Raw genomic sequence first — 26868 nt, 5'->3', positions numbered from 1 at the left:
GCTAATTTATGGAGTAAGCTCTTTAATAAATCCAGATAATTCTGGATTTATTAATGCTGTGTTAACATTGGAACATGTGGTTAATGTGCAAATCTGTTGATTGTGGTTGTCATTGGTATGTGCTTCTATTTGCGTCTGGATTGCTTTGATTGTTGTTTGTTTTTATTGTTTTTATTTAGGAGATCTGTAGAGGCAGCTAAACGTGTGCACCTCTGGAGTCAAGAAAGTGTCACACATCCTAATGTATTGTAATCCAGCAGACTGAAAAACAGACAAACTGTATCACAGGAGGAAAAAAACATAACAAATCTGGCAGAGGCACTGGATGTTTTTTAAAGGAGTTAGTAATAACTTTGGGGATGAGTCTATTGTATTCTAGTGTCAAAGGAAGCCATTAAAGTGTGACAGTGGCCCTGACGGAGAAGCAAGATGGAATTCAGCCAATTTAGTTTTGTGTCACTGAGGCAACAGACTACTTCAATGATCTACTCACATGACAAAAAAAATAATAATGCGCCACTTCTCCCCCCTCCTCCCATCCACCTTCAGGCCACAGAGGAGAAGGAGGAGATGGAAGAGCTGCAGGCCTACAATCGCCGCCTGCTTCACAACATCCTGCCCAAGGATGTAGCCGCCCACTTTCTAGCACGGGAGCGTCGGAATGACGAGTTGTACTACCAGTCATGTGAGTGTGTCGCTGTCATGTTTGCCTCCATCAGCAACTTTTCAGAGTTTTACGTTGAGCTGGAGGCTAACAACGAGGGGGTGGAGTGCCTCAGACTGCTCAATGAGATCATCGCCGATTTTGACGAGGTGAGAAGAGAAAAATGTGAGAGAAAAAGATGAATGCAGAGTAAATCAATCACCTTTTTCCTGTTTTGTGTGTTCTGACACTCATAAAGCTGATATCCTGTAGCTGATGTACTGCTCTTGTTGCACTTCCTTTCCATATACGCTTTCGATTATTAATTTCTAGATCATCAGTGAAGAACGGTTCCGTCAGCTGGAGAAAATCAAGACCATTGGCTCCACCTACATGGCAGCCTCTGGCCTCAATGACTCCACCTACGACAGAGAGGGTCGCTCACACATCTTAGCTCTGGCCGATTACGCCATGAGACTCAGGGAGCAGATGAAATACATCAATGAACACTCCTTCAACAACTTCCAGATGAAGATAGGTAAGCCTGGGTTCTGGTTCCAACATCTTATAACTCAGTCAAAGGGGAACTGTGTAATCTACTTACATGGTAACTGCTGGTGATATTTTCTTAGGGTTAAACATGGGGCCGGTTGTAGCAGGGGTGATTGGAGCCAGGAAACCCCAGTATGATATCTGGGGGAACACAGTGAATGTGGCCAGTCGGATGGACAGCACAGGAGTACCAGACTGCATCCAGGTACTGCACTCAAATCTGCTCAGTATATCCTCAGCAGTTTGTAACTTTATTCAAGAGCGAATTTAGTTGCTTAAGATAACATATTCAGCCAATTTATAAAACAAACAAATACAGAAACGTACTTAGAAATGTCAAGTGTGTTTGAGATAAGTAATACTACTTAAATCTGCTCAAGTGCATTCTTGCTATCTTCTCTGCATCAAACTCAGAGATGTGTATCACCCTAATGCATGCACATTTTGAAGGACTGTTTTTTTTTTGTTTTTTTTTTCTGAAAGAGGCTGAGTCATTTTTTCCTTTGCCATGTAAGAAGGTATCATGGCTGCACAGTCCTTCAGCTAGGGTATTTTGGGTTTTCGACATCTGCTCTGCAGGAGTGCCTTTGAGGCAAGAATGCATGTCAGGATTGAACAGGCTGTTCTCATCTTTAAAAGGGAAACATTTTAATCACAGTCAGTTTGGTCAGTTAAGGACACGATTTCCACAGTCTTATTCATCATCTCTTCTCATGGATGGTAACACTTGTGAGAAGAACACCAACTGAGCTCAGAGTTGTTGTGACATTTTTTACCCTAAATCAAATCCAGAAGTTGTCTGTTTTCAGATCACAGTACAATGCTGCCATCTGTTGGCCAGTCAGAAACACTGCAAATAAAATTACACTACAATGCACAGTATATAATGCTGCACCAATCGATTTATAATTGAATGTTATTTGACTAACTAATCAAACCCCACATATGTTTAATATAGAATCATAATAGAGAACACATGAAGGCAGGAAATTGTCATAAAAATTAAGCTTCAAATATAGCAACAGTGCTTGATAAATTACTTAAAGTAAATTAAATTAACTTTCTTTCTATGGTTGATTTTTGAGCACTTGGTAGGTAAGATGATTTTTTTTTTGCTCAAGTTTTTACAAAATTGACTACATTATAAACTTTTTATGTTTTGTATCTTTCAATTTCCATTCAGGGAGATTGTGAAACCCGTCAGACTGGGACTGAGTGTGTTTCTTGTTAAGGGTTGAGTATCTGACATCCTTGGTTTCAAATGTCCTTGTTCTGTCTTAGGTGACCACAGACTTATACCACGTGCTGGTCAACAATGGATACCAGCTCGACTGTCGAGGTGTTGTCAAGGTGAAGGGGAAGGGGGAGATGACCACTTACTTCCTCACCAGCGGCCCCCCGGGCAGTTAACACCCAGAGGTCGACCGCAGTGCGACTCCCATTGTACTGACAAGACAGAGACTGCATAGACACTGAGTGGTCAGCCCGACTTTGAGCGCCGCAGCACAGTAAAGTGGGAGAGGAGGAGACAGGCCAGCCAACACGAGCTGGGCCCATGTGTATGATGTCACATGTAACGTTGTGAAGGCTTTTTCCCAAGCTGCTCAAGAGATCATGAAGCCCAGTTGCCTTAGAACAGAAGTGGCTATGCTTGTGTTTATGAGCAATAGTACAAGTATTTCCTCTGGAGTCTTTATTTATTTTTGTGCAGATGGATTTTTGCTATGACCTTGTACAAAAAAAATCTATATATCAGCAAAACGCGTTACTTATAAGAAAATATGCAAGGACAACATGAGAGAAAATGACCAAAGAACAAATGTTTGATATGATACAAACACCAGTGATTCTGTTCAAAGTACAGTGTCCTTAAGTAATTTATTCATCTTTTACAATAAAGGCCACGGCAATATCACTGTCGGTGATAGTTATGAACACTTTTTATTTTTGTGAACTTATGAAGGAGAACACAGGCACATGCACACATACGCAGGTAGAAAACCCTCAAATAACCTTGGCTTGGAGTGTCTTGTTTCTTATCAGGGCCTTTTTTTTTTGTTTCTTCCAGCCTGTGATTAGACACATGCCAGGCGTGAGGTTGTTTGTGGTTCACTGAAATGTACGAGTGATCACCTGCTCCCTATAATGTTGTTTTTGGTTCCAGCCATAAACAAGAAGTATGAAATGAAGGAAGGTATGTTGCATTAGAATCACGGTACTGAAGAGAGATTGTTTAACTGTTATGACATGTTTTCTAAATGTGTGTGCTAGTAGACTGTTTGTATGGGTGTTTGGGTGTGTGTTTCTGATTGTGTGTGTGTGTGGGTGTGTACACATGTAGCCAGATGCTGATCTGTATCTATAAGGATACCCCCTCATAGATAAATATTAGCATCTGGTTACGTGAACTGTAACTTTTCACTGTGAGGTTTTTATGATACTGTACGACAATGCTTTCTTGCCAAACCGGTTGCTGCAAAGCATGTTTTATATTATTTCTTCAGAGTTGTGTGACCATTCCTGATTTCTTGTGTCAAAATGAAGAGAATTATATCTACAGCGCCTTTGATGGACTGTAATTTTGAAAAAAATTCATTCCAACCTAAAGATGCGTTAGCCTTTGAAATGAATATTTTGGATTATGTTACAACGTGTGGACGTAAACTGGTTTCTGGTAGTAGGATTCTCCTTCAGCTCACACATATTGCCTTGAGATTATGCAGTTCTAAGGTCCCCATACTTTCTGGACCAATATTCACATCTTTACACAACAGTATTTGATCCTTTATGGTTGTGTGTGGCACATGGAGGTTTGTAACTCCCAAAGTAAGAGTTCAAAACAATAACCACATGAATGTAACAATATATACTTTTGTCCACAATGAAGCTACTACTGAAGAAACCCATTCTATAAATTGCCTTTGGTACTGAATACAGAGTTTTATTGTTTTACTTGTGGCCAAATTGATTGGACATCATATTTGATGAAAAGTGAAGGTGTTTTTATAACGAGATTGGTTTTACACCGGGTGTTGATCTGCTAACTTTTCTGTATGAGGCTAAAAGGCAGCCTCTCTGGGCTGTAGAAAAACAATGCTCACTTTTACTTATCCCTTTCCTTCCTTAATTAAAGTGAAGGTTCAACTTAACACTGTTGCATTTTACTTTAAAATGTCGTAGTAAGCGCAATTGTTGATTCATTCCCCTTTTGATCAGAAATTAATAAATGGCCATTTTGCACTGATTGCGTTTATTTGGTTTATTATTCCTCTGCCATAATTCTCTCACATATCATGATTGATGTAGACGATTTTTCCAAGGAGCTACAGACCGCCACCTTTCCTTAATTTGCTCTTATAAACGTGTATTGACAGTGATACATGTTAAAGGAAAAAAGGAGTATTGCTGTTGTAGGAATGGTCTATGGTTTTTTTTACAAACCCTCTAGCCCTTTTAAAGGTGCATTTTTAGTCAGGATTTAATTTAGCATGCATGTCAATCAGCAGCCCGCAACCAAGATTTCTCCCTGTGACAGTAAGCTGAGACACGCCTCCTTCTCCCTTTCAGAATAAAACAGTATACAGTTACAAGACGCTTATACACGAGAGTATTTAATTGCTTGCTCATTCATAATTAATTTCTGTTGAGGTAATGGCTATGTTCACTAACAGCACTCTATGCTGAACATTAATTAAGCGACATAAATTCCTTCTAATCCCTGATGAAAAAGCACTTACTGGGTAAGCCTAATGTTTCCTTAAACTGTAACTTAAAAAAACAACTACTCAGGTGTTTATATAGCCTATCATTGACTACTTTTGCTCATTCTTTAGCAGTAGCGAGATCTTAGCAGGCCTACAATATCTAATAATATTACCCGAATTTATATCTATTTTTTATTCGATTTTTTTTTTTATTATTGTTTCGTTTTCTTGCTAGTTTATAAAAAAAAAAAAAATCAGTTTTCAAACATATATTGTTCATTTATTCCGTACTGTATGACAATCAAATACTCGTGCTCTGTTTTATGGTTTTAACGTACTTCTTGAGAAAACTCTGGGTGCACGCGCGACCAGCAGGGGACTCCAGCTAATCATTTCAACCAATGACACCTGTACGTTTCAAAGCAAAAAGCCGGGAGGCAACGGAACTGCTGTCTTCTGTATTGTTACAATCTCCAGTCTATCAACTTCAATCAACTAGATAAACCGCACTGTGCTCACTGGGGAACTTTTCACACATAAAAAGAATATCACAACAACCGGAACAGGTGTAAGCGTCAACTTCTCGTCAGTGTAAAGGTAAGTGGCAGCTTTTGGAGTCATAAAGGCCTTTTTAATATTAAGTTTTAGTAGATTCCCTCTGTCGTGTTAGAGACTGGCCGGTTTTATTCATCCGCGAAAAAAGTGACATTTGCATGTGTTGTTTCGACTTTGAATGAGACCACACGCTGAATGACAAAAAGTCAGCTCTTCCTCTTTCGTTTTTCTGCTGTAAATCGTCTCGCTGAACGAGTTTATATCATGATTTCTTTTTATGGTAGAATGTGTCTACGTCAAGTTACTTTGAGCTGTAAATATCATTTGTAAATATCAAGTCTGTTTATGAAACGCCGCTTGTCCTATATATTTTACTAAAGGCAATATGGAACATTAGGCTTAAGTATTTTGGCAATGACGTCACATTTATTTATAAGTATTTATTTATAAATTAGTTAAAATAGAGCAGATCTTGACAGTAGCCTACTCTTTCTAATATCAGATAATTTCAAATCTATGAGTCAATAAGATTTACATAGTTTTTAAGTTGCCTGGTTAGATATTTTTCCACCTCCTTTTCTGTCATAGCTTACAATGACAAACTGGACTAACTGGTTATCCTTTAGAGAAAACTTGTTCTGTGTTCTGAAACACAAAAAAGAGTGTCCTGTTGAATCAATAATGAAGGAGGCTGGCTTGAGAATAGGGTGAATTAATTATGACCAAGTAAGAGTGAGTCTCGTACTGAACAGTGATCACCTAGGGACATGCAGATGTCCCACATTACTAGAATATCCTGTTTCACATAGCAGGAAACAGCCGCTTAATAATGCCTAACACTGGTTGACGTGTCAGACTCCACAATGCAAACTCCCATTCCATTAACAGATGCTCATTTGTGTGAGGTGTGTATAAAGCAGGTGTGGATACAGGGTGGTGCGTGTGTGTCAATTATTAACCTGTGTGGGAGATGCAGGTTGAACCTGTCGTGTCACAGTGCACCTGTTGCCACGTGGGTCCTGGAGGACTGGCCAGAGCAGGTGAACTCAGGTGTTTACTTAAAGGTGTGGTGTGTTTTTGCACAACCTCATCCTGTTATCTCCAACCCTATGGGACTGTTTCCTAAAGAGACGGGGAGGGAGGAGCTAAGTTGGCTTGAGTACCTGCTGCTATGACACTTGCAGAGACACACAAACAGGATTTTATTTTTGTGACTGGGGGTAAGGATTTGATAAAAGTGTTCTTCAGAGATTGCTTGAAACCCTCATGTAAAATGAACAAACATTTGCAGACAGCCAAAGTGGATTAAGTAGTTTTATTTTCTGTTTTCAGCAGCTTTGAGAAAAACACTTACTCTGGATCATGCGTTGGTTTTTACGTCGACGAATGTCCCCTCTGAAGCTGGTGCTCCTTGCGGGGACTCTCTTCATGGTGGCCGTCGTTGTTCTCCAGAGGGATGTCGGCCCTTCACCGACTGGCGACCCCTGGTTTCAGGAGCTTGTTGTCAAGAGGGACAAGGTGATGGTCATGGTGCGAGATGCTGTGAACAACATTGGGTTCCAGATCGGAGCTCCTGAGCCTCAACCAGTGGAGTCCCAGCCCACCGAGGACGTCAACTGCCCTGCTGGATTCTTCACCCAGTCTGAGCTTCGACCTCACCTGGAGAGACCACCCCAGGACCCCAACGCCCCTGGGGCTGATGGGAAGGGATTTCCTAAAAGCCATATGTCTCCAGAGGAGGAGAAGGAAAAAGCCGAGGGAATGACACGGCACTGTTTCAACCAGTTTGCCAGCGACCGCATATCGCTCAGCCGCAGTCTAGGGGATGACACAAGGCCTCCAGAGTAAGCAAACATTCCGAAATTATTCTTAGACTTATCACTGTTTTACCACAAGTGTGCTGATATGTACACGTCAGGCCAGCTGATACCCTACGACTCAGCCGGGGGTCATGCTCTGAATGGATTGAAGGGAATGGAATCAGTGACTCGTGGAAAATCACTGATTCAAAATCTGAAAGATTACCCCAAATATTTATTGGACACAGCACTTTGCACATTTCCATATCTTTGATTTTTGAGACTAAGGCTCTATCTGTGTTGTTGTAAAAACTTTAATTGACTATTAATGTTGTCCATGTCACAGGCTTTAAGGCTTTGACCAATCTGTTTTCATGGGGCTTTTTTTAAATAAGCTGTTTGTTTTGAGCTGTTTGCACAATTTGCTATTGTTAATTTTTATTTGCGGAACATGAGTATCAGGAGAGGTCTTTTAGACATGTTTCCACAAGACCACCTGTGTTTCATCACGTTTGCTTTTTTAACATTTTCAGGTGTGTAAACAGGAAGTTTCCTCGCTGTCCTCCACTGCCGACCACCAGTGTTATTATTGTCTTCCACAATGAGGCTTGGTCCACCCTCCTCAGGACTGTATACAGCGTCCTGCACACATCCCCTGCTTTCCTTCTCAAAGAGATCATCATGGTCGATGATGCCAGTGTTGCAGGTGTGAAATTATAAACACTAATAAAAAAACATATAAATGTAATTAAATATTTCACAGATCAGTAAAGTAGGTAGATATGTCTGTCGTAGCCTATGCCTAACTATTGGAGATTAATTTGTGAGGAATAGCAGAAATGCAAACCAAATTTGATAAATTAATTCATATTTTTCTGTACTTGTTTTTGAAAATGATTTTTGATGTGCTAAAAACACAAAATCTAATCTCTTCATGTTGTACTGACAAGCAGATAAATAATGAAAAGTATGAGCACATGTTCTAGTTATAAACTAGTAAAGTGTTGTGAAAAAAAAAACATTTTAAAAAAGCAGAGTAAGATAACTTTTTCAACATGAACTAGATAATCACCAAAAAGCACTGGTTGGACTTTTACAGGGAAGTACATCACAAATCATGTCTGCACTTAAGTAATATAAGTGATATATTAACTTAAATTTCACGCACGACATTCCCTGTTAACCCTGAGCCTTAATAAGATATCTTAGAATGATGATACTTTTGCATTCAAAGTAGCTTGCACACAAATAAGTGAAGTAAAAGGCATGTTGGGTCTTTGAAACTGCAAAAGACACTTGGGTGTGGTGTGCAGTGACACATAAAATAACAGTAATAGTAATAATGTGTCTCTTACTATAGGCAGGTATGGTTGTCCTCAGGTGAAATGCAAACTACAGTGATTTTATCTTTGAAGTAAATGTGCAGCTTCGTTATATTTTGCATAGGAACTTGTTTTACTATGCAAACAGTTCAACTTTGATGTGTGGTAACATTTCTAATGTCTGTATCGCTGTACAGCAGCTACATAATTAAGTATTTCTTGCTTTTTGCCTCCGCTATATTTACATGGGCCACTAAACCCAAACTTCCTTTTTTTGCAACCACAGGAACAAGCTTTTATAACATTTAAAGTTGGTGGATTCTTTAAGACTGAAACTTGTCACAAATGTACAGCATGAGGTCAAAAGCATGTTGAAAGGAAGTGTGACCTAGTTTTACGAGCAACCTCGTTGCTGTTTCTTATCTTAGTAGCGTCATAGTTATAAACATGAATATCCTTCTCTTTTTTCTTCAATGGGCAAGCAAGCTTCTGCTTTAAAATGACAGTCAGAAAACAAGTTTTTAACAGGTCACTATTGTTGGTCTTTTGTATCTCTGACCATATCAGGCGTTGAGTGTGTGCGTTGTTGTAGATTGATAGATGTCATGGTGTATCCTGATTACACTCTTACATGATACAACACTGTAAGACCTCAAACCACCACAGCTCACCTAAGGCAACATTTTTATTCAAACATGTTTTAAATTAAGAATGAGCAAAATTGAATTATGTTGTTTAAACTTCTTCAGACCACCTCAAGGACCCGTTGGAGGAATATGTGCGTCAGCTGAAGATTGTGAAGGTAGTGAGGCAGCCCCAGAGGAAGGGTCTCATCACTGCCAGATTGCTGGGTGCCAGTATTGCTCAGGGCGAGGTGCTAACCTTTCTGGATGCACACTGTAAGAAAACAAATACACCGACAAATACACAATTACAATTTGAAGTACCTGTGTGTCTCAAAAAGGACCAAATAATAATTTCAGCTAATTTTGATGTAAAACCAACTTATTCATGAGGCCATGCGTTGCCCCAGACTAAGGCTGTGTTAACACTGCATCCAAAACCAGTGTCACCTGAATCTGTTCTCAGATCTGTTTTTTTTGACTGTTTGAACAGCACATATCACATTGAGTCTGTTATTTTAAAATCAGATTTGTATTCCCACAGGAATGTGAAACATGTCGCATTTCATAAGCAATTTGAACAGCCCAAAAAAAAAATCTGATCTGAGCAATAAAATCAGAATTGAGCATTAAGGCTTGCAGTGTGAAGTTAAGTTAACTTAAGTGTCAACATCTGATCTCTGTCCCTGTGTAGGTGAGTGTTTCCACGGTTGGCTTGAACCTCTGTTAGTCCGCATTGTTGAGGAGCCCACTGCTGTGGTTAGTCCTGAAATTACCTCCATTGACCTCAACAGTTTTAACTTCCACAAGCCTGTCGCCACTAGCCGCGCTTACAACCGTGGCAACTTTGACTGGAGCCTCACCTTCGGCTGGGAGCCAATCCCTGAAGATGCAGGGAAGCTGCGCAAGGATGAAACTTACCCTGTAAAGTAAGAGAGATCTTTTTGATTATGCCTATGAGAACATCATGAATCACATCATGGATTTTTTTTTTTTTCTGGCTGTGATTATTTCAGAACACCTACTTTTGCTGGCGGTCTCTTCTCGATCTCAAAGAAGTACTTTGAGCACATTGGAACTTATGATGACAAGATGGAGATCTGGGGTGGTGAAAATCTGGAGATGTCTTTCAGGGTTTGTCTCTTTATCTATGCTCCCTAAGCTCCACCTATTATCTTATAAATCTTCTTGTCATTAGGAAGTTAGAGCCTTCATTTCTCCATGTTTTAAATGTGTTTTGCAGGTGTGGCAGTGTGGGGGTCAGCTCGAGATCCTCCCATGTTCTGTGGTCGGACATGTTTTCCGCACCAAGAGCCCCCATACCTTCCCCAATGGCGTAGAGGTCATCACTCGCAACCTGGTTCGCCTGGCTGAGGTCTGGATGGATGACTACAAGAAAATTTATTATCGCCGCCACAAGAATGCTGAAACCATGGCCCAAATGGTCAGTGTGACCCGCTGACGGGGAGTGCTCATGATCAGATGTTGAATGCATTGACTTTTATCACTGCATTCCCACTGAATCTTTGGCAGCAGTTTGCCTCCCTCACTGCAACACGTTTATATAATCATCATGTGAGGTATTGTTCATAGTTTTAAATACAGATCATCCATTCTTTTAGCAAAAGTATGGCGACATCTCTGATCGTCTGAATCTGAGGGAGAGGCTTAAGTGCAAGAACTTCACCTGGTACTTGCAGAATATCTACCCAGAAGCCTACATACCAGATTTAAACCCAGTGCAACATGGAGCAGTGAGTCACATTTCCCTTTGTCTAAATGTAGAAAAAGAAAGATATTACTCCCCTCACATGACTGCGGATGTATTTTAATGATGTGTCGTGTCTGTCTTTGGTAAAGCTGAGAAACGCAGGATCTAATACATGTCTGGATGTAGGAGGCGACAACCAGGGAGGTAAACCTGTGATCATGTATCAGTGTCACAACATGGGAGGCAACCAGGTACACTAACCATGACTTACACATATGGAATTTAAAAAATGATGCTTATATCACGTTCTTTGACATTGTCAGAATTTCTGATTGGATGATTTTTTTTTTCTTTTTCTAGTACTTTGAGTACACGTCTCATAAGGAGCTACGTCATAATATTGGCAAGCAGTTGTGTCTTCATGCATCACCCTATCCTGAGCAGGTCAAGATCGAGCTCTGCAAACGGAAAGGGAAGGGCACCAGTTTGTCACCAGAACAGGAGTTCATGTTTACAGAGGTGAGGAGCACTACAAGCTGGACTGAATGTAAAATTAAGAACTTTTGGGGGAATTATGCTTCTCTTTACTTTGTTGTGAGTCGAGAAAATTAACATTATTATATATCTTTGCTATATATTATAGGACAGGAAATGGTGAGCTATTGTCTCTGCTCCTGGTCCATATCCTAAGCTAAGCTAACCAGCTTTTTGCAGTAAGGACAGCAGTGCAAGCGCTTTTGCTCAAAAACATAAAATGTTTTTGTTTAGTATTGAGCTGTTAGATAATTAGAGGAAGTGTTATTCTGTTTGTTTATATTCAGGTGTGTGTGTTAATTGACTTTTTGTCTTATCCTACTTTGCAGGAAAATCTTCTTAAGAATCCCAGTAGTGGAAAATGTTTACAACTTAAAGGAGGCCAGATCCAAATGGACAACTGTGACGCGGCTAACCTCTACCAGCACTGGAGCTTAAGTTGACCTCTAATCAGGTGACCTGTGGCACCTAATGCACCTTCCTCAGACTCTGCTCTGCAGGGCTGACACAGCATTGATCCAGGCGGCGTCATACTGTGGAGCTCAGGTTGATGGTCTATGCTGAGTGGACAGATGAAGACGAAGGACAGAGAGAAGACAGTCACATCTATCGAAGACGCTTGGGTTGGCCTTAAATTGTTTTATATTTTTTCATGAAGTAAACTGGGGAGAAGACATTTAATGGTGTTTTGGGGACTAACAGGCGGCTTGTTTATTTAACACCCAGGAGGGACAGCTTGATGGTGGATCACTTTCTGCTTGCAATGATCTTAATTCAGGGAATTGACACTCCGGCTTACATAAAATGCTGTTTGACTGTGACTGTTTTTGTCTGACATGCTGAAATGTGACATGATGTGAAATAGTTATTTTAATAATACTTTGTGGAAGACATGATAATTTATAAAATTGAAGTAATTTCTTAACACAGTATGTATTAAGAGGGAATCAGAATTGACTGGCTTTTGTATTAAACACTGATACATATCAGTTTGCACCATGTGCTTAGATTTTTGGTCCTGATTAAATCATTCTGGTCTACGTGTGTACTGTGTGTGTCTTATTTAATTAAGTAAAGGTGTGTACTGATTTACCTAGTGTACAACATCCTGAAAGAATGATTAACTTAGACCAGGGGTGCCCAAACAGTCGATCGCGAGATGTTTAGTCAATATAAAATACAATTGTAAAATAGAAAAGTGATTTCAATTTCATCTCATTGCAGTTTTTCCCACACACGATACCTGTTTGGGGAGCCAAGTATACTTCCGACCTGTTTGTATTTAATTTTTCATTTATTCATGAAATTGCTGCGTGCATGAGAGAGCGAGCGCAAGAGAGAGTGCAGGCATGCGCAATGACGTGCAGGTAAAACCGGGGGGGTTTTGTTTTACCAAAAAGTCATGTATAGAAACTATGCTACGAGTATTAAGCGCATTTGATGAAGCTGCAGCTACTTTTCTCTGCTCCTCTCTGCTGTCATGACTGTGAGCATCGCGGGGCACGCTGAGACACACCAACATACAACGCAAACGCACACGCACACACACACACACACACACACACACACACTTGCTCTGGAGCGCCAGCCACCACGCGAACCTTTTTACTTTTTACTTTTAGTGCTACAGCACACAGTTGATCCGTGATCCGTACGGACCGAGGCGGGAACACACGTGACCCGGTCAAACAGTCGGTTGGACTTTACTCCGTTCACTCTCACCGTGTCTGCAGCTAATTTAACAAAAGCAACATCATCTCACAGCAGCCTGCTGTAGTCTGTGAACATCTCCACACAGATTAAAGTTGTTTGTTGTAAACTAAATTAAGGGGAAAACATATGTGATATAAATACAAACTTGATATTAAATTGTAGCCTACCCTAAAATAAGAGTTTAAAAAAAGTATGTCGATATTGCATTATTTTTTACAGAACTCTTATTATTTTCTGTTTGTTGTGTGAGTATTAAATGCGTTTGTAGGCTGTTGGTAAAGGCTATGGCTCACTATGTGGACTGGTAGATCTCGGCAGACTGGTAACTTTAAAAGTAGATCTTGGTTCAAAAAAGGTTGGGCACCCCTGACTTAGACTGTAGACGCTGTGCTTACTGATGCTACAGATATTAAAACATTCGAAACACTGACATTTTTATAACTTCTGCAAATTGCACTGCCAGGGTTAATGTGCTGATAAGCACTTTCTCACTCTGCAAAAAGCCACACGTCTTGCTCAGATTGAAGGAACTATGTAAATGTTTGCGCAACCTTTGTTAAAGGAGTGGTTTAGGAGAAGGACACATTCCTGCCAAGTACTTACTTTCAGCCCTGTCTGTGCCGACCTGAAATGTGAGTAAAAGTGAATGAGCAGGATTTCTCCTAAGTTGCCAAACCTAATCTGCAGGTGGAATGCGCAGATTTAATTTAAAGCCTGGAGTCGCCCTGTAAATCTAACATGCTGGACTGGAGGTTGTTACAAAGCATGAGGAAGCATTGAATTGAATGTGTTTGTTCTTTGGAACAATAGGTGGCAGTATAAACTTGCTTAGGCATTTTTGCAAGGCAAGGATGACTGTTGACATTTCACAATACTGTGTGTACTAGAAATAGGGAAATGAGAGTGTCAACAAGAGGGACAGAGTGAGACCAAATGGACCAGAAGATGAGCACTGAGCCTCTGAGTCGTTCTGAGGTTTTTGGACAGCTCAGGAGGGAGCTCTATGGAGAGCGGCAGTCCAGCCAATCCAGCACACACATATTCATCATCCTCGGAGCCTCTGTGAGTACAGCCTATGAAAAGCACACAGCATGGCATGAATAACAGTTTCCTATGTCTAAAATTATAAGTGATAACACTTATCTCCAACAGAATTGAAGATTTGTAGTAATATTTGATCCGTTCTACATGTCAAGTTAGTAGAGTAAAGATATTAACTATCCTGTTTGCTAAGTTCAAGTCAATCAATCTCATTACCATCTGCATAAAAGTACTACCAGCAAAGTTGAATGTTTAAAACGGACTTCAATGTGACAGGATCCCAACAGAGTTCCCAAAAAAACCCACAGGGCAACAACTCACTGGGGGATATTGCAGTGTGTTAAACATAATGGGAATTCCGTGTTGTCTGAAATGTGCTGCATCTACTTTTTCCTTTACCTCACATTGAAAGAAGGGGATCATTTTGGAGCATACACATACTGTGTGAGGCTGTTATTCTTCTTTCCCTCAATCCCAGCACAAGTCGCAAAATCTATTTGTATGCTAAATCAAGTTACTTTTTAACATTACTCTAAGTCTCAGAGTCCTGTGTTCAAAGTTCTCACATTACTCAACAGACCTACTCACTCTACTCGGCTGTGACCACTTGTTTTTAAAGTCCAGTGCTCTTTGGACTCTTGATTGATTCATGGCAGCGAAAGGAATTATCAGATGAAGTTACTGATCATATCTCTATTTGATTTGTATTGTTTGCACAGGGGGATCTTGCTAAAAAGAAGATCTATCCAACTTTATGGTGAGTAAAACACCAAGTTATGTCTGAGTCATTACTCTAAAGTTGTTTAGTCACTTGGTATTACTGCTGACTAATTGTCTCCTCTATAGGTGGTTATTCAGAGATGGGCTCCTCCCAGATGACACCTACTTTGTGGGTTTTGCTCGATCTAACCTGACCATTGAAGACATCAAGACAGCATGTCTGCCTCATCTGAAAGTAGAACAAATTGGTTCTGTGACATAAGATGACTTATTGTTTGGGAGGTGTTTTCAGGAATAATTTTCTAACATTTCCCTCAGGTCACTGATGAAGAGACCGAGAGCCTCTCAGCCTTCTTTAGTAAGAACTCATACCTCAGAGGCCGGTATGACGACAACAGCTCCTTCGCGCAGCTTGAGGTTCATCTGTCATCTCTGCCAGGGGGAGTGGATGCCAACAGGCTCTTCTACCTGGCTCTGCCCCCCACTGTCTACCACCATGTCAGCACAAACATCAGAGCCCACTGCATGGGTCGCAAGTCAGTTTGTTGTTCTCTCGAGTTCACAGAAGAAGTATTGTACTTGCTGTTCGATCATGTGACTCTAATCAGCTATGTTCAAAAACAGAGGCTGGAACAGGGTGATTGTTGAGAAACCCTTTGGCCGGGACCTCCAGAGCTCACAGGAGCTGTCAGCCCACCTGTCCGCCCTGTTTGTGGAGGACCAAATCTACCGCATAGACCACTACCTGGGTAAAGAGATGGTCCAGAACCTCATGGTACTCAGGTAACAAGATCCATAGAAAAGGCAACAATTAGTTCTTACCAAATAATCTGATTGGACAGGTAGCATGCCATGGATGTTGATATAGAGGACAACACCACTGGGACTTAACCATATGAATCCCTCTGCTGTCGGTGTTCTGAACACACTTTGTAGCAGACTGTTCTACATTAAACAATTAAGGGTATGATAGCCAAAGCAGCTGTCAATAGACTCCTGTTTCAATAGCGAGATGGTAAATAAAACATACAGTTAAATGTGTATATCTGTAAATAATGTAAAATACAAAATAAAGAAGCTGGTCTGCATTCATTTGTTGACACACACAAATTAGTACAAACAGAGGGAACTGTTTATTTGTTGCTATAGGACAATAGTCTAGTTCCCGTCAAGTTGAAAGACTAACTGATTGGCGGAGAAGATTAATCATTTAATGAACAAACTAATTTTCTTTTGTTACGTTTTGTTGTAGACTTTTATACGATGCTTGGAAAACTGTTGTATAAAAGCAATATCACACAATATACCACACAATATTGTCCTGAATACTGGACCACACTGCAGCTTGGATTTGTTTAAAGCAGGGAAGATACAGGCCAAGTGTAGATCATCACAGACATGCTGATATTCAGTACAGCAGCATTTCTCCAACAGCATTGCTTAAAAATTTGGATCTCTGGCTTCTGTGGTCCTGGTTTTAGTTTAACTTGTTTTATTCTCTCACTTCCAGGTTTGGAAATCGCATCTTTGGACCCATATGGAACAGGAACAGCGTTGCATGTGTGGTCCTCACCTTCAAGGAGCCTTTTGGCACGCAGGGCCGAGGAGGATACTTTGATGACTTTGGCATCATAAGGTGAGAGACAAATCACTGAATTAAATGTCACTTTTACACAAGGCTTTTGTTTGGCCTTAATGGTGTTTTTTTCCATTGATGTAGGGATGTCATGCAGAACCATCTCCTGCAGATGCTCTGTTTGGTTGCCATGGAGAAGCCTGCCTCCACCAGCCCAGATGATGTGAGGGATGAAAAGGTAACATCTTCGACTTTGGGGTTAGAATAGTGAACATCTACCTACTTATTTTGTCTAGAATTAAAGGTGGGTCCATGCCAATAAACTGCTGTTATCTTGTAATTATTGATGTGCTGTAGGTGAAGGTGTTGAAGAATATAGCTCCTGTTGCTGTGTCGGATGTGGTGCTCGGTCAGTATGTGAGGGACCCAAATGGGGAAGGCCACTCCAAGTTGGGATACCTTGATGATCCCACTGTACCGGAAGGCTCCTGCACACCAACATTTGCCACCGCAGTGCTCTATGTCCAGAATGAAAGATGGGATGGTGGGGCAGAATTACATTTTTATGTTTATTTCTCCTTCACATATCATGACATTCTTCATTATTTTTTTCATTACTATTTATTGTCACTGCCTACATCTGCCATTTTTTTCTCCAGGGGTTCCTTTCATCCTCCGCTGTGGTAAAGCTCTGAACGAGCGAAAGGCAGAAGTGCGTTTGCAGTTCACCGACGTGCCAGGAGACATCTTTAACGAGCGCTGCCAGAGAAACGAGCTGGTGGTGCGGGTGCAGCCAGACGAAGCAATCTACCTGAAGATGATGACCAAGAGGCCGGGGGTTTACTTCAGCCCGGAAGAGACTGAGCTTGACCTCACATACAAGAGCAGATACAAGGTGCTGCAGGCTCACGTTACTCAAAGAATCTGTTCTGCAAATTGCAGCAGTTTGTGTTTTTTAACTTTTAACATGTCATCTATTGATTTTAAGTTGACATTTGATAGTGTTGAAAATCTATGACATAAAAAGTTATCAAAAAGAATAAATAAAGCGATGTAATGAAAAGGGTAAATGCAGTTTGTAAAAAAACATCTAAAGTTGGCAACCTAATCGATAAATTCTACAGTCCAATATAGAATAGAATAGAATACCCTACCTATTATATCCATTATAAAATAAAGACCGTCCATTTTAATATGGGTAAAGATTTCTGGATCAGACATGAGCAGGTTTTTACAGTTTCTTAACATCATCCTTTAGAATGTGAAGCTCCCAGATGCTTATGAGCGACTGATTCTGGATGTCTTCTGTGGAAATCAGATGCACTTTGTGCGCAGGTTAGTTGTCCCGTTTACCCTTACTTTAGTATTCTAGGTGTTTTGTATCAATGTTTATTTGTTCACCTCAGCTTCTCCTTTGTCTGTTCCAGTGATGAGCTGCGGGAGGCCTGGAGGATCTTCACCCCACTTCTGCACCAAATAGAGGAAGAGAAGAAGAATCCCATCCCTTACACCTATGGAAGGTAAAAAACCTGTTTTCAAAAGATAAAAAAAAACATGAAATCATGATGCACATCTTCATTTTCATTGTCTCTCCTGCCTTCTCTTTGTTGTGTCCACAGTCGGGGTCCAAACGAAGCAGACGACCTTGTGAAGAGGGTGGGATTCCGCTATGAGGGGACATACAAGTGGGTGCATCCCCACAAAATGTGATACCTTCTATCTCACACTAACGTGCACATGAACACACAAACACACGCTATTGTTGGCAAGTTTACAAAAAATAAAGTTTACTGCATACTTTTTTTCAGCTGTGTCATTGAATGATTTTGTCTGCATGTTAAAACACCACTGTTTAAAAAAACAAACAAATCAAAACCTACAAGTGGAGATTAAATGACTCGCTGCTTGATTTAAGTGTTCACCTGAAGATTTGAAATTTAAAAACAAATCTTTCACTCTTCTCACTCCCTTCCCCCCCCCCTTTTTAACACCACCTGCTAACACCTGAAAACCTGTATACACAAGATTGTTTGAATGTCACAAACATAAACCTGTTCTCTGTTATTACCGTCATCACTAAAATATGACAACACTGAAAGAAACATTTCCACACCATACAGGCTTGTTGGTCTGGTTTGTAAGATTAGGTGACTCCCTTAATAACAGTTGGTGACAAAGGAGAAACGTTTGAATGTGCCTCATTTGCTAAGAATGGCTGCTAGGTAGGTGTTTTAAGCTATACTGGTTTATCAGGTAACACTTTACAGTAAGGTACAAATATTTTGCATAGTTAGTGGGAAACAATTGGGAAACTAACCACTAGGTAATGGGCAGATAGTGAGTACTTCCTCATCACATCACATCCCACTATGCAAAATATGTGTACCATATCTACCTGTTAACTAATGGTTACCTAGTTAGTTCCCCATTCATTTCCCACTAACTAATCATTAGCTACTCTAGAACATGTGATGAAGAAGTACTCACTATCTACCCATTACTTAGTGGTTACTTAGTGGTAACCTAGTAGTTTGTTCCCCATTCTTTTCCCACTAACGATGCAAAACATGTGTACCATATCTACCCATTACTTAGTGATTACTTAGTGGTGACCTAATGGTTTGTTTCCCAATCGTTTCCCACTAACTATGCAAAATGTGTGTACTTTATTGCAAAGTTTTACCATTTATCAACTGTATATTTATGTCGCTATCATTTGGAATGGTTCATTTCTCTCAATACATGAAAATGTTTACTTTTAGTAAAGATTTAGTTTAGTCAGATTTCCTTTAACTGCTGATGTTACCTATGTCTTTCTTCACCAGGTGCTTTTCTTAAGTTGCGGCCTCCAGTCAACAAATTCAAACAATATTTCTACCCAATATCCCAATCCTGCCAAGAGTGCAATGTGATGAGCAGCAAAGAAGAGCGTGTTAAAATGACTTTTCCCTCGGACTGTTTAGTTTGTTTTATCATCTGTTGCGTAATTAACATTTACAGTATGCAGTCTATTAGTAAGGAAGCAATGCATCCACAAAAAAACAATGGATATATATTTAAATTCAGGATGTATTTTTTGAACATTGGTATTTGCTGATATCTGCCCTGATGACAGACATCAGCCCATAAGCAAATGATGTGGCATGAACCCATCAGTAAGTGATCCATACCAGCTGTGAAGCATAGGCCTTAGTCAGTTTCCCTTACTGCTGATTCAGTAAAGAGGTTTTTTTTTTATTGGACAGAAGAAGTTATCTGTCAACTCTGATTTGTTTTCATGGTTAAATGTGAAATACAATGTCTGCAGTGTGGGAGGATGACTCTGTCCCTGTGAAAGAGCAGTATACAGTTTGTAAGACATGTTACAGTGACATGTTGAAAGAGGTGACCATTAAAGTCAATTTGAATACATAACATTCCTTAGCTGAATTAAAAAAAGGCAAACAATTACAAAGAAGTGATGAAATAAACATCGGTTTCAGAGTCAGCCGTTGGCAACATTGTTATTTTCAACGTCTGCCCTACTTTTTTACAATTGGTGCATCTTTATCTAAAATGCAAAATCACCATCAAATTGAGTTTGGATATGCCACTGGAAAAAAAAGTTGCAACAATAAAGCATACATCGCCATATGCCAGTCTCCTTTTTTCTAGCAGGTTGCATTTTGAGTTTTAACTTGTGATGATTTTACACAACGTTTTAATTTCTGGATGCTCAAGTGAAAAACAAACTGCACAACACTGTCATTTAGTTTTTTAATTGTGCTTTTTTATTGAGCAGTTTTTTTTCTAACAAACAAACATTCTTTTAAGAATAAATAGATTTAGCTGTGATGAGAAAACTTGTTAAAGTTCCAAAAATATTTGGATCTTTTTGGCTATTAGAGACTACAAACCTTGCTAATCTCCTTCACAAAGTAGCCTCTCCTTTCAAACATTCCAAATGCCTCTTTTCAAACTTTCTTGAACATTTATGTGAGGCTGTTGATGTAAGATATCCTTTCATGCTTGTCATTTTCTTCAACGTAGTCCTGCATGGCTGCTCCGTCTTCAATACCCCTCGCATATAGACGCACCAACTGGCCATGAATCCTGAGAAGAAGTTTATTTATTTTATGTTATTACATTTCAGTGAAGAAGTAACCAGTTTTTTTCTGTTGATACATGAAAAAGCTTTTTAACAGTACCGCAGAGATTACCCTAAACACAGCATGGATGGTTGTACTGTCTCTCACCTGCAGAGGATCTCAGTGAAAGGCAGAATTTCTCCGTCACAATTCCACACTGACACAGCTGGAGCTTTGCTGCAGGCTGTACAGCACAAAAATGGGTTTGCTGTTTTTTGCCTCTTTGTCAAATCTGCATCTGCCAGGTGCTGCTGGGATCCAGTCCTGCTTGCAGTCTCAATGTAGCCTGTCTCTTCATCATCAACCACATCATTCTGTCCTCCAATCTCATCAAATGACTCCTCCTCTTTGCCAGGGGGAAGAGAGAAACGGACTGCCTTAACTCGGTGAACCTCAACAAATGGCAGGTCAAACTAAAACAAAGCAGGAGAGAGATTGAGTCAGTAAGAGTTGCAATGTGCTACAGCAGCAGCATTGAATTGATGCAAAATATTACCCTTACCTGGTCCTGTGAGCTTGTGTGCCTGTAGAGGTACTTGAGGAATCCCAGTGGGTGGGTGTCCCAGACCAGGATGAGGTCACCTGTTCCATCTGCAAGGTGAGCTGAGGGCGAGAGGCCCAAGGGACTCTTGGGACAAGAGCTTGACATACAAGTGAGAGACACACACCTGAACCTTCCCTCCACACTTACCCAGTCACCTGGAGCGACAGAAACAGAGAAAGAATGTTTCATTTCTATGTTTCATTTCTTCTACAATCATCAATGATTCTTTGAGTACCATGCTGCTGTTTATCAAGCAGCCCCTTATGCAAACTTTACTGCCAAATCCTATTTCAAAACTGGCTTAACTAGTTTGGGTTATTGTTCAAACATTGGTTTGTGTTTACATTCTGTGATTGCTTCCTTAAGCCATACATTTTTATGCTTCGACTTAAATACACCAAAATGGTGTATACTAATCGTGATCTATTATCTAAATTTAAGACTCTGCAAGTGAATGAGTTTTAAACATACTTATTGAAAGGCTTAAGCTGGAGAGAGCTGCAGTGTGCTTTAGATAAAGACACAGCTGAACTAAAAGCAGTTATTACACCATGCATAGTATATCTTAAGGGTCGTGAGATGTTAATTGATGCCAATCTCTCCATGTTTTCAACAATTGGCTTTTTTCTTTATCAAATACTGGATGATGTCGACTTACTTGTCTTCTATCAAGAATGCAAATAAAACAATCCAATTAAGAAAAAGTTATATGGTGCAACCGAAAAACGAGTTTGCAATAAGATGTATCTTTATTCACAAGAGTTACAAGCCAATATGGCTATTTAAGGCATACGGCTAAATGAGCTAAAATACATATGAAGCATGAATGGATGACTTCATGCTGTTACCTTCAGAGTCATTATTGAAGTGGCTGTAGTGAGAGCTGTGCAGGGAGCTTGAGTCTGAAGAGTGGGGGAAAAGTCGTTCTGTGCTTCTTGAGCACACACTGCATCTGAACATACAAACACACACACATGCAAAACAAAGAATTTTCACTCTGATTGGAATTCTGTAAAATAACAAGTTAGTCTGCATTCATAAGAGCATCATAAACCCTTTAGCTGACAGCCAGAGGCAGCCTCAGTCTCAGACAAAGAGCAAGGCTTTCTTAACTCCAAAAGGACCTCACCTTTCATCGAGATCAAGTGTCCTTATGCCCTTGTTTATACCCTCCTTAAGAGGCACCCAACACCTGAGTCCCCTCTGCACTTGGTAGCAGTTGCAGTGTCTCAAACAGCGAATTTGAACCATTTCACCACTGCTTAAAAAAATAATGATGCTACCCGGAGGACACTTTCTCTCTTTGTGATCAAAACGGTTTCATGTTCAAAAGGTTAGACTTCTGTTATACTTCGGTAGTTTAGACAAGGACGAGGACATGAATGAAGATCTTAACTCATATCTGTGATGCAGGAAAATTATAATCTCAATGTTAATAATTGGTGTTTTACCCTGCAAGGCAGCGTGTTCTGTCTCTGGGACTGGAGAGCACCGGGTCTGCTGGTAGATACTGAACTATGCCCCCATAGCTTCTGTTGCTCAGGTAAACCACTGTACCTACACAAAGAGAACAGTTACATGAGCTGATGATTCACAACAGTATAGAGGTTTAAACAGCAGTTTAGAAGAACAATACATGTAGGGACATGTTTTTTTTTTTCACTAACGAGCCTCGTTGGGCTATGAGCATAAACTGTATAAAAGAACTGGACACACGTTGGTTGTGTGAATAACTGTTTTGAAGCCATGAGTTCAGTATTTCAAACATTGCTACTTAGGTGTTTTTGGAGTCAGTAGCGACACAAGAGGGACATCCCTATGATGGTTGACACGTTTATATCGTTGCCACGCCCTAAAGAATCCCCTGCTTTATTGTCAGTTTTACTTTGAACAGAAAAATATTTTACCCAATGAACATAATGCTGCATTGAAGAAGACTTGCAGTTAATGACTAAAGGGTAACTTATAAGGTTTTTCTTTCTATATAGTAAAAGACATTCTGATAAGACGGCTCATATTCTCAACTGGTTTTATACAATCAAACTTGTCTTTGCAACTACAGTCGCCCCCTGCTAGCCATTAAGAGGAGGCATGTTGCTTCTGCTTTGGCCTCACTTTTGAAACCAATTAGCGACGTCCATGTTTTAACATAAGATATGTGACAGTTTTAAAAAGCATTCAAACTTCAAACTGAGCATTAGTCTGAAAGCATCTACTGCAGTCATTTCGGTTTCTGTTATATCAAAGCCTCACTCATACCCGAGTAGTCGTATCGGAGAGGTCCCATCCAGCGATGTTTTTCACTCTCAGCCAGTACGTCCCCATAGAAGCCATAGCCCAAAAGAGACACAGAGTAGCGCACAAGTGCAGAAGCTTGATGGACCGAAGACACATCCAGGGGCTGAGAATCACCTGCAAGGTTTGGTGGGAAATTAAAAAAAAAAAAAGCCATGCAAAATGAACTGGTGCTTAAATTGACAAAATTGTGCCAGGGACTTGTGATGTTGATTTAAAAACTTGGTGATTGAAAGAGTGAAAATTGTTCCTCACCAATGATAATGTGCAAAGCTGAAGTAACAGGATCGATTACGCCCACTGTGGCAAAACACACACAGTCTGTAGAACCTAGTGAACACAGTACAGCAGGATGTGAGTGTTTGTGTTTCTGTCACTGCTCTCTAAGAAATACTATCAGTTGTATTATAAAAATCATAACATCATCATTACCTGCAGGAATGATGCCAATATGCAGCGGACATGGATGCAGAGTGACAGTGGGATCATTCTCACAAAGGCCTGCCTCTTGTTGTGTCCGCCCAATCAAACCGTGGAGTATTTCGCTGAACATACCATCCCCACCCACACACACCACACTGTTGTAAACACACACAAGAGTTTCTGTCAGGCGAGCACCTCCCAGCAGGCTTATCTGTGACAATGCTCTCATACCACAGTGTTTGCACTATGGTGCCAACAGCTCTCACCCGTCAAAGCCTGTCAGGTCTTTCTTCAGGAGGTGGTCTCTAGCTTGATTTGCCCGTTCAGTCACTAATCAAATGATACCATAAAGAAAATAAATGACTTTTAAATAAAGTCAAAGGTCATCTTTGAGACATACAGTTTCTCGAAAGCTTTTCTCAAAAATGATGAATGCAGTTGTGTAAAGTTCATTGCTCTTTACCTATTACATGAGAGCTGATACCAGCCAGCTCAAACAGAGGGGAAACTAAAGAGTGGTAGATCTCTCTTCCTTTCTTCTTCCCTCCAAAAGGGTTGATAAACACCAACAGCCTGTGTGGGCGCAAAGGACCTAAAAGATGAAAATAATATACATTATTAATTGTACAATCATCAAGATAAGGGATCTATATTTTTTAGCGTAACACCTTGTCTAATCGTCCATCCTTACTGTGAGTTTTGAGAGCAGCTCTTAGGTGTTTCGTCCACTGGTCTCTGAGGACTCGACTCAAGCAGCTGAACTGGGTCTTTCCCAGTCTCCAATGCAACCCATAAGAGCCCCCACCGCTGCTACGCTTCACGTAGAAAACTGCAGTTGAAGGATGGATAGAACCACAACATAAACAATGTAGGAGTGAACAGGATCATGTTTTCCTAAAAGGTAAGGCTACTGTGTGGCTCACTCGTATGTCAATTATTCATATTCTCCTCTCCTTTGAATTCAAGTGCAAAGATAAGCACTGCCTCAAATTGTGCTATCATTTACTTAAGTCTGACTGTGGCTTTGGGTTTGTGATACCAGAGAGTCTAACAAGAGAACCAACCAGTGAAGTCTTTGTCTGTGTCCTCAACTGACTTCTGGGGCAGGATCTCCACCCGGCCCTCCTCCACTCCAACCACCTCCGCCACAGGTACTGAAACTTTGATCACACACAGACACACACAACACCAACTTATAAGTCTATTTTTAATTACACAGGTTTAAGTTTGATTCATCTAGGGGTATCTTTAAATCTTTCTTTTCGGGTTAATATACATGTATGGAAGGGGGGGGCGTCGGTTTTGTGGTTAATTTGTAACAAATGTTTCATGTCATGTACGTCTTTGTAACCTGCTACTGGATGCTTTGAATTTCCCTCGGGATCAATAAAGTATCTATCTATCCATCCATCCATCCATCTATCTATCTAACTTCAGTGCACATGCTTCTTTGCATACAATGGAAAAAAAAAACATTTATAGACTTTCCTCTTGTGTATCTTATGTATCTAAAATTTCATAGATATTAAATTAGTCAAATAGCTGCAACGCCTCAGCTCTCAGTTGGTTTCAACATGTGACGCCAGTAAACACTTGTTAAATAACATGACAGCAGAATACCTTTTGGCTGCTTATTTCTCTATAACACTGCGCTTGGACAAGTCAAAATGGGTGTTTTGAATTATTGTTTTTAATTCTGACTCACTGGCACCAATAAATTATAGCCCATATTACCCATATTACACCTGTTAATGATAGTTCAAAATGTCAAAGAACGTCTAATAATGACAGATTTACAGATACAGATACTGCCTGGAGGAGATTTGTGATACCTGGAGGAGATTTGTGATACAAAGCCTGTGTAATACAACACATATTTCATTTTCTTGGCGATGATATTGTCAGGGTTTCTAAATGAGTACAGTTGTAAGGCCCTTTTTTGTTGTTGTTGTGTATAAAGACAAAACCTTCATTATAACTTTGTGCCAGTGGGTGAGATCTCTGTCTGTGTTTTCAGTAAACTGTCTCAGAGAGTTGTGTTTCATGTTTGACTTGTTCTTCGTGTTCTCTGCCAGCAGTATGCTCAATTAAAAGGCTCTCTCCCTTTATCAGGCCAAACTTACAGTAAGCCTACATGTAGCCAACATAAATATTGTAGTTTAAGGCGTTTTGACCTACTGGTTAAGAACGTATCATCTTGTTGATAGAAGTCTATTATTTATACATCGAGATATAGGAAAGAGACTGTGGCGTTGATTGAAGACAACATTTCCCTCTGTTCATGCGTGATTGTCTTTTCTGATATTTAAACACGTAAACAAGCTGACTGAACGCAAAGCAATGTAAATGATCCCTGCCATGAGTATTTTATGCAATTTGGCTAATGTGTAGGACAGTAACCAGACACTTACTTGTTTTCTTGTCGTGATTCTTCTTATCTAACTCGGTCCAGTTGAAATGCCAGCCTGTCAGGACAGCCCGGTATCTTTTATTATCGACCCACAGACTTGACTCCAGCCTCAGGTTTGTCTCCATTGTATCTCTTCTCGTTTCTCAGAAAACTCACAGGATCACATATTACACTAAGAACTTTTACATCTTCAGAGAAGTTGAAGCAGGCTGGCAATCTGATCTCACCATCAGTCAACAACCCGGGGTCCTTATCTTACTTGTGAAATGTTCCATCTTCCCCTGAGTGAACCTGAAGAACAGATTTGTTTTTCAGAGCATTATTCCAGTGACATGTTGAAGTCAGCGCCTGGCACACGGGCTTTTATTCTAAATAATGTTTCCTGTTCGGTCCCTCCCTGTTGACACCTGCCTCATTTGCATGCTTCTCTGCGGATTGGATACCAAGAGTTTACCTGAAGCGTATGTGCGTCAATTACTATAGCAACACAAATCCCTTTCCAATTTAAAGAAGTATTTCACACTCATTTGTTATTTGCCTACAAACACTGCGAATATTTGATATTTGTCAGCCCTT

At 40.2% G+C, this 26868-nt stretch overlaps 4 protein-coding genes across 9 annotated transcripts in view; 3 read left to right on the top strand and 1 right to left on the bottom strand.

The window, feature by feature from the left end:
• LOC109994796 (adenylate cyclase type 6-like) overlaps window positions 1–4439 on the top strand; it is a 34497-nt gene extending 30058 nt beyond the window's left edge. Inside the window, exons 21-24 of the mRNA XM_020648278.3 lie at window positions 550–813; window positions 977–1181; window positions 1276–1400; window positions 2477–4439. Coding sequence (XP_020503934.2) covers window positions 550–813; window positions 977–1181; window positions 1276–1400; window positions 2477–2605 — 723 coding nt within the window. The 3' untranslated portion in view covers window positions 2606–4439. The remainder of the gene's footprint in view (window positions 1–549; window positions 814–976; window positions 1182–1275; window positions 1401–2476) is intronic.
• Window positions 4440–5282: 843 nt separating this feature from the next.
• Window positions 5283–12483, top strand: galnt6 (UDP-N-acetyl-alpha-D-galactosamine:polypeptide N-acetylgalactosaminyltransferase 6 (GalNAc-T6)). 4 transcript variants are annotated; one of them, XM_020648315.3, is made up of 11 exons: window positions 5283–5496; window positions 6790–7298; window positions 7787–7959; window positions 9325–9474; window positions 9893–10127; window positions 10215–10332; window positions 10442–10642; window positions 10821–10952; window positions 11059–11160; window positions 11270–11428; window positions 11773–12483. In XM_020648315.3, the coding sequence occupies exons 2-11, from the start codon at window positions 6817–6819 to the stop codon at window positions 11884–11886; spliced, it is 1866 nt and encodes a 621-aa protein (XP_020503971.2). In that variant the 5' UTR covers window positions 5283–5496; window positions 6790–6816; the 3' UTR covers window positions 11887–12483. The 4 variants fall into 4 exon arrangements, with proteins under 4 accessions (XP_020503971.2, XP_020503969.2, XP_020503970.2 ...); XM_020648313.3 differs by having other exon boundaries at window positions 6787–7298; XM_020648314.3 differs by lacking the exon at window positions 5283–5496 and adding an exon at window positions 6530–6674 and having other exon boundaries at window positions 6787–7298.
• Window positions 12484–13661: 1178 nt separating this feature from the next.
• LOC109994787 (glucose-6-phosphate 1-dehydrogenase) lies at window positions 13662–20124 on the top strand. Of its 3 annotated transcripts, none has more exons than XM_020648261.3 (13): window positions 13662–13788; window positions 14044–14218; window positions 14917–14954; window positions 15044–15152; window positions 15236–15453; window positions 15542–15700; window positions 16428–16553; window positions 16638–16731; window positions 16851–17037; window positions 17153–17388; window positions 17752–17828; window positions 17921–18013; window positions 18113–18295. In XM_020648261.3, exons 2-13 carry the CDS (start codon window positions 14090–14092, stop codon window positions 18201–18203), a joined length of 1557 nt encoding a protein of 518 aa, XP_020503917.1. In that variant the 5' UTR covers window positions 13662–13788; window positions 14044–14089; the 3' UTR covers window positions 18204–18295. The 3 variants fall into 3 exon arrangements, with proteins under 3 accessions (XP_020503917.1, XP_065817644.1, XP_020503916.1); XM_065961572.1 differs by lacking the exon at window positions 13662–13788 and adding an exon at window positions 19319–20124 and having other exon boundaries at window positions 13815–14218; window positions 18113–18178; XM_020648260.3 differs by lacking the exon at window positions 13662–13788 and having other exon boundaries at window positions 13817–14218.
• Window positions 20125–20250: 126 nt separating this feature from the next.
• zgc:158263 (ceramide kinase family protein) lies at window positions 20251–26670 on the bottom strand. The gene is made up of 13 exons (XM_020648308.3): window positions 26294–26670; window positions 24947–25042; window positions 24574–24711; window positions 24346–24474; window positions 24149–24212; window positions 23892–24037; window positions 23715–23789; window positions 23424–23576; window positions 22616–22721; window positions 22013–22116; window positions 21123–21319; window positions 20729–21033; window positions 20251–20585 (listed from the first exon to the last, which is right to left on the bottom strand). Exons 1-13 carry the CDS (start codon window positions 26415–26417, stop codon window positions 20465–20467), a joined length of 1758 nt encoding a protein of 585 aa, XP_020503964.2. The 5' UTR covers window positions 26418–26670; the 3' UTR covers window positions 20251–20464.
• Window positions 26671–26868: the final 198 nt, after the last annotated feature.

The sequence above is a fragment of the Labrus bergylta genome, chromosome 12, assembly GCF_963930695.1.
Source record: "Labrus bergylta chromosome 12, fLabBer1.1, whole genome shotgun sequence".
In the NCBI taxonomy this organism is placed as follows: Eukaryota; Metazoa; Chordata; class Actinopteri; order Labriformes; family Labridae; genus Labrus; species Labrus bergylta.
Note: the sequence above shows the minus strand (reverse complement) of the source record. Positions and strands in the feature narration are given on the sequence as shown.

What these genes read in the sequence shown, in the direction of transcription:
- zgc:158263 (XM_020648308.3), bottom strand. Translation starts at nt 26,417, where the DNA reads ATGGAGACAAACCTGAGGCTGGAGTCAAGTCTGTGGGTCGATAATAAA. An exon ending in CTTCAATAATGACTCTGAAG is followed by an intron (nt 21,320 to 22,012) that starts GTAACAGCATGA and finishes CTGTCGCTCCAG; the next exon opens with GTGACTGGGTAAGTGTGGAG. An exon ending in ACACAAGCTCACAGGACCAG is followed by an intron (nt 21,034 to 21,122) that starts GTAAGGGTAATA and finishes GCTTTGTTTTAG; the next exon opens with TTTGACCTGCCATTTGTTGA.
- LOC109994787 (XM_020648261.3), top strand. Translation starts at nt 14,090, where the DNA reads ATGGACCAGAAGATGAGCACTGAGCCTCTGAGTCGTTCTGAGGTTTTT. An exon ending in CATACAAGAGCAGATACAAG is followed by an intron (nt 17,389 to 17,751) that starts GTGCTGCAGGCT and finishes ATCATCCTTTAG; the next exon opens with AATGTGAAGCTCCCAGATGC. An exon ending in CAGATGCACTTTGTGCGCAG is followed by an intron (nt 17,829 to 17,920) that starts GTTAGTTGTCCC and finishes TGTCTGTTCCAG; the next exon opens with TGATGAGCTGCGGGAGGCCT.
- galnt6 (XM_020648315.3), top strand. Translation starts at nt 6,817, where the DNA reads ATGCGTTGGTTTTTACGTCGACGAATGTCCCCTCTGAAGCTGGTGCTC. An exon ending in GATGAAACTTACCCTGTAAA is followed by an intron (nt 10,128 to 10,214) that starts GTAAGAGAGATC and finishes TGATTATTTCAG; the next exon opens with AACACCTACTTTTGCTGGCG. An exon ending in ACCCAGTGCAACATGGAGCA is followed by an intron (nt 10,953 to 11,058) that starts GTGAGTCACATT and finishes TCTTTGGTAAAG; the next exon opens with CTGAGAAACGCAGGATCTAA.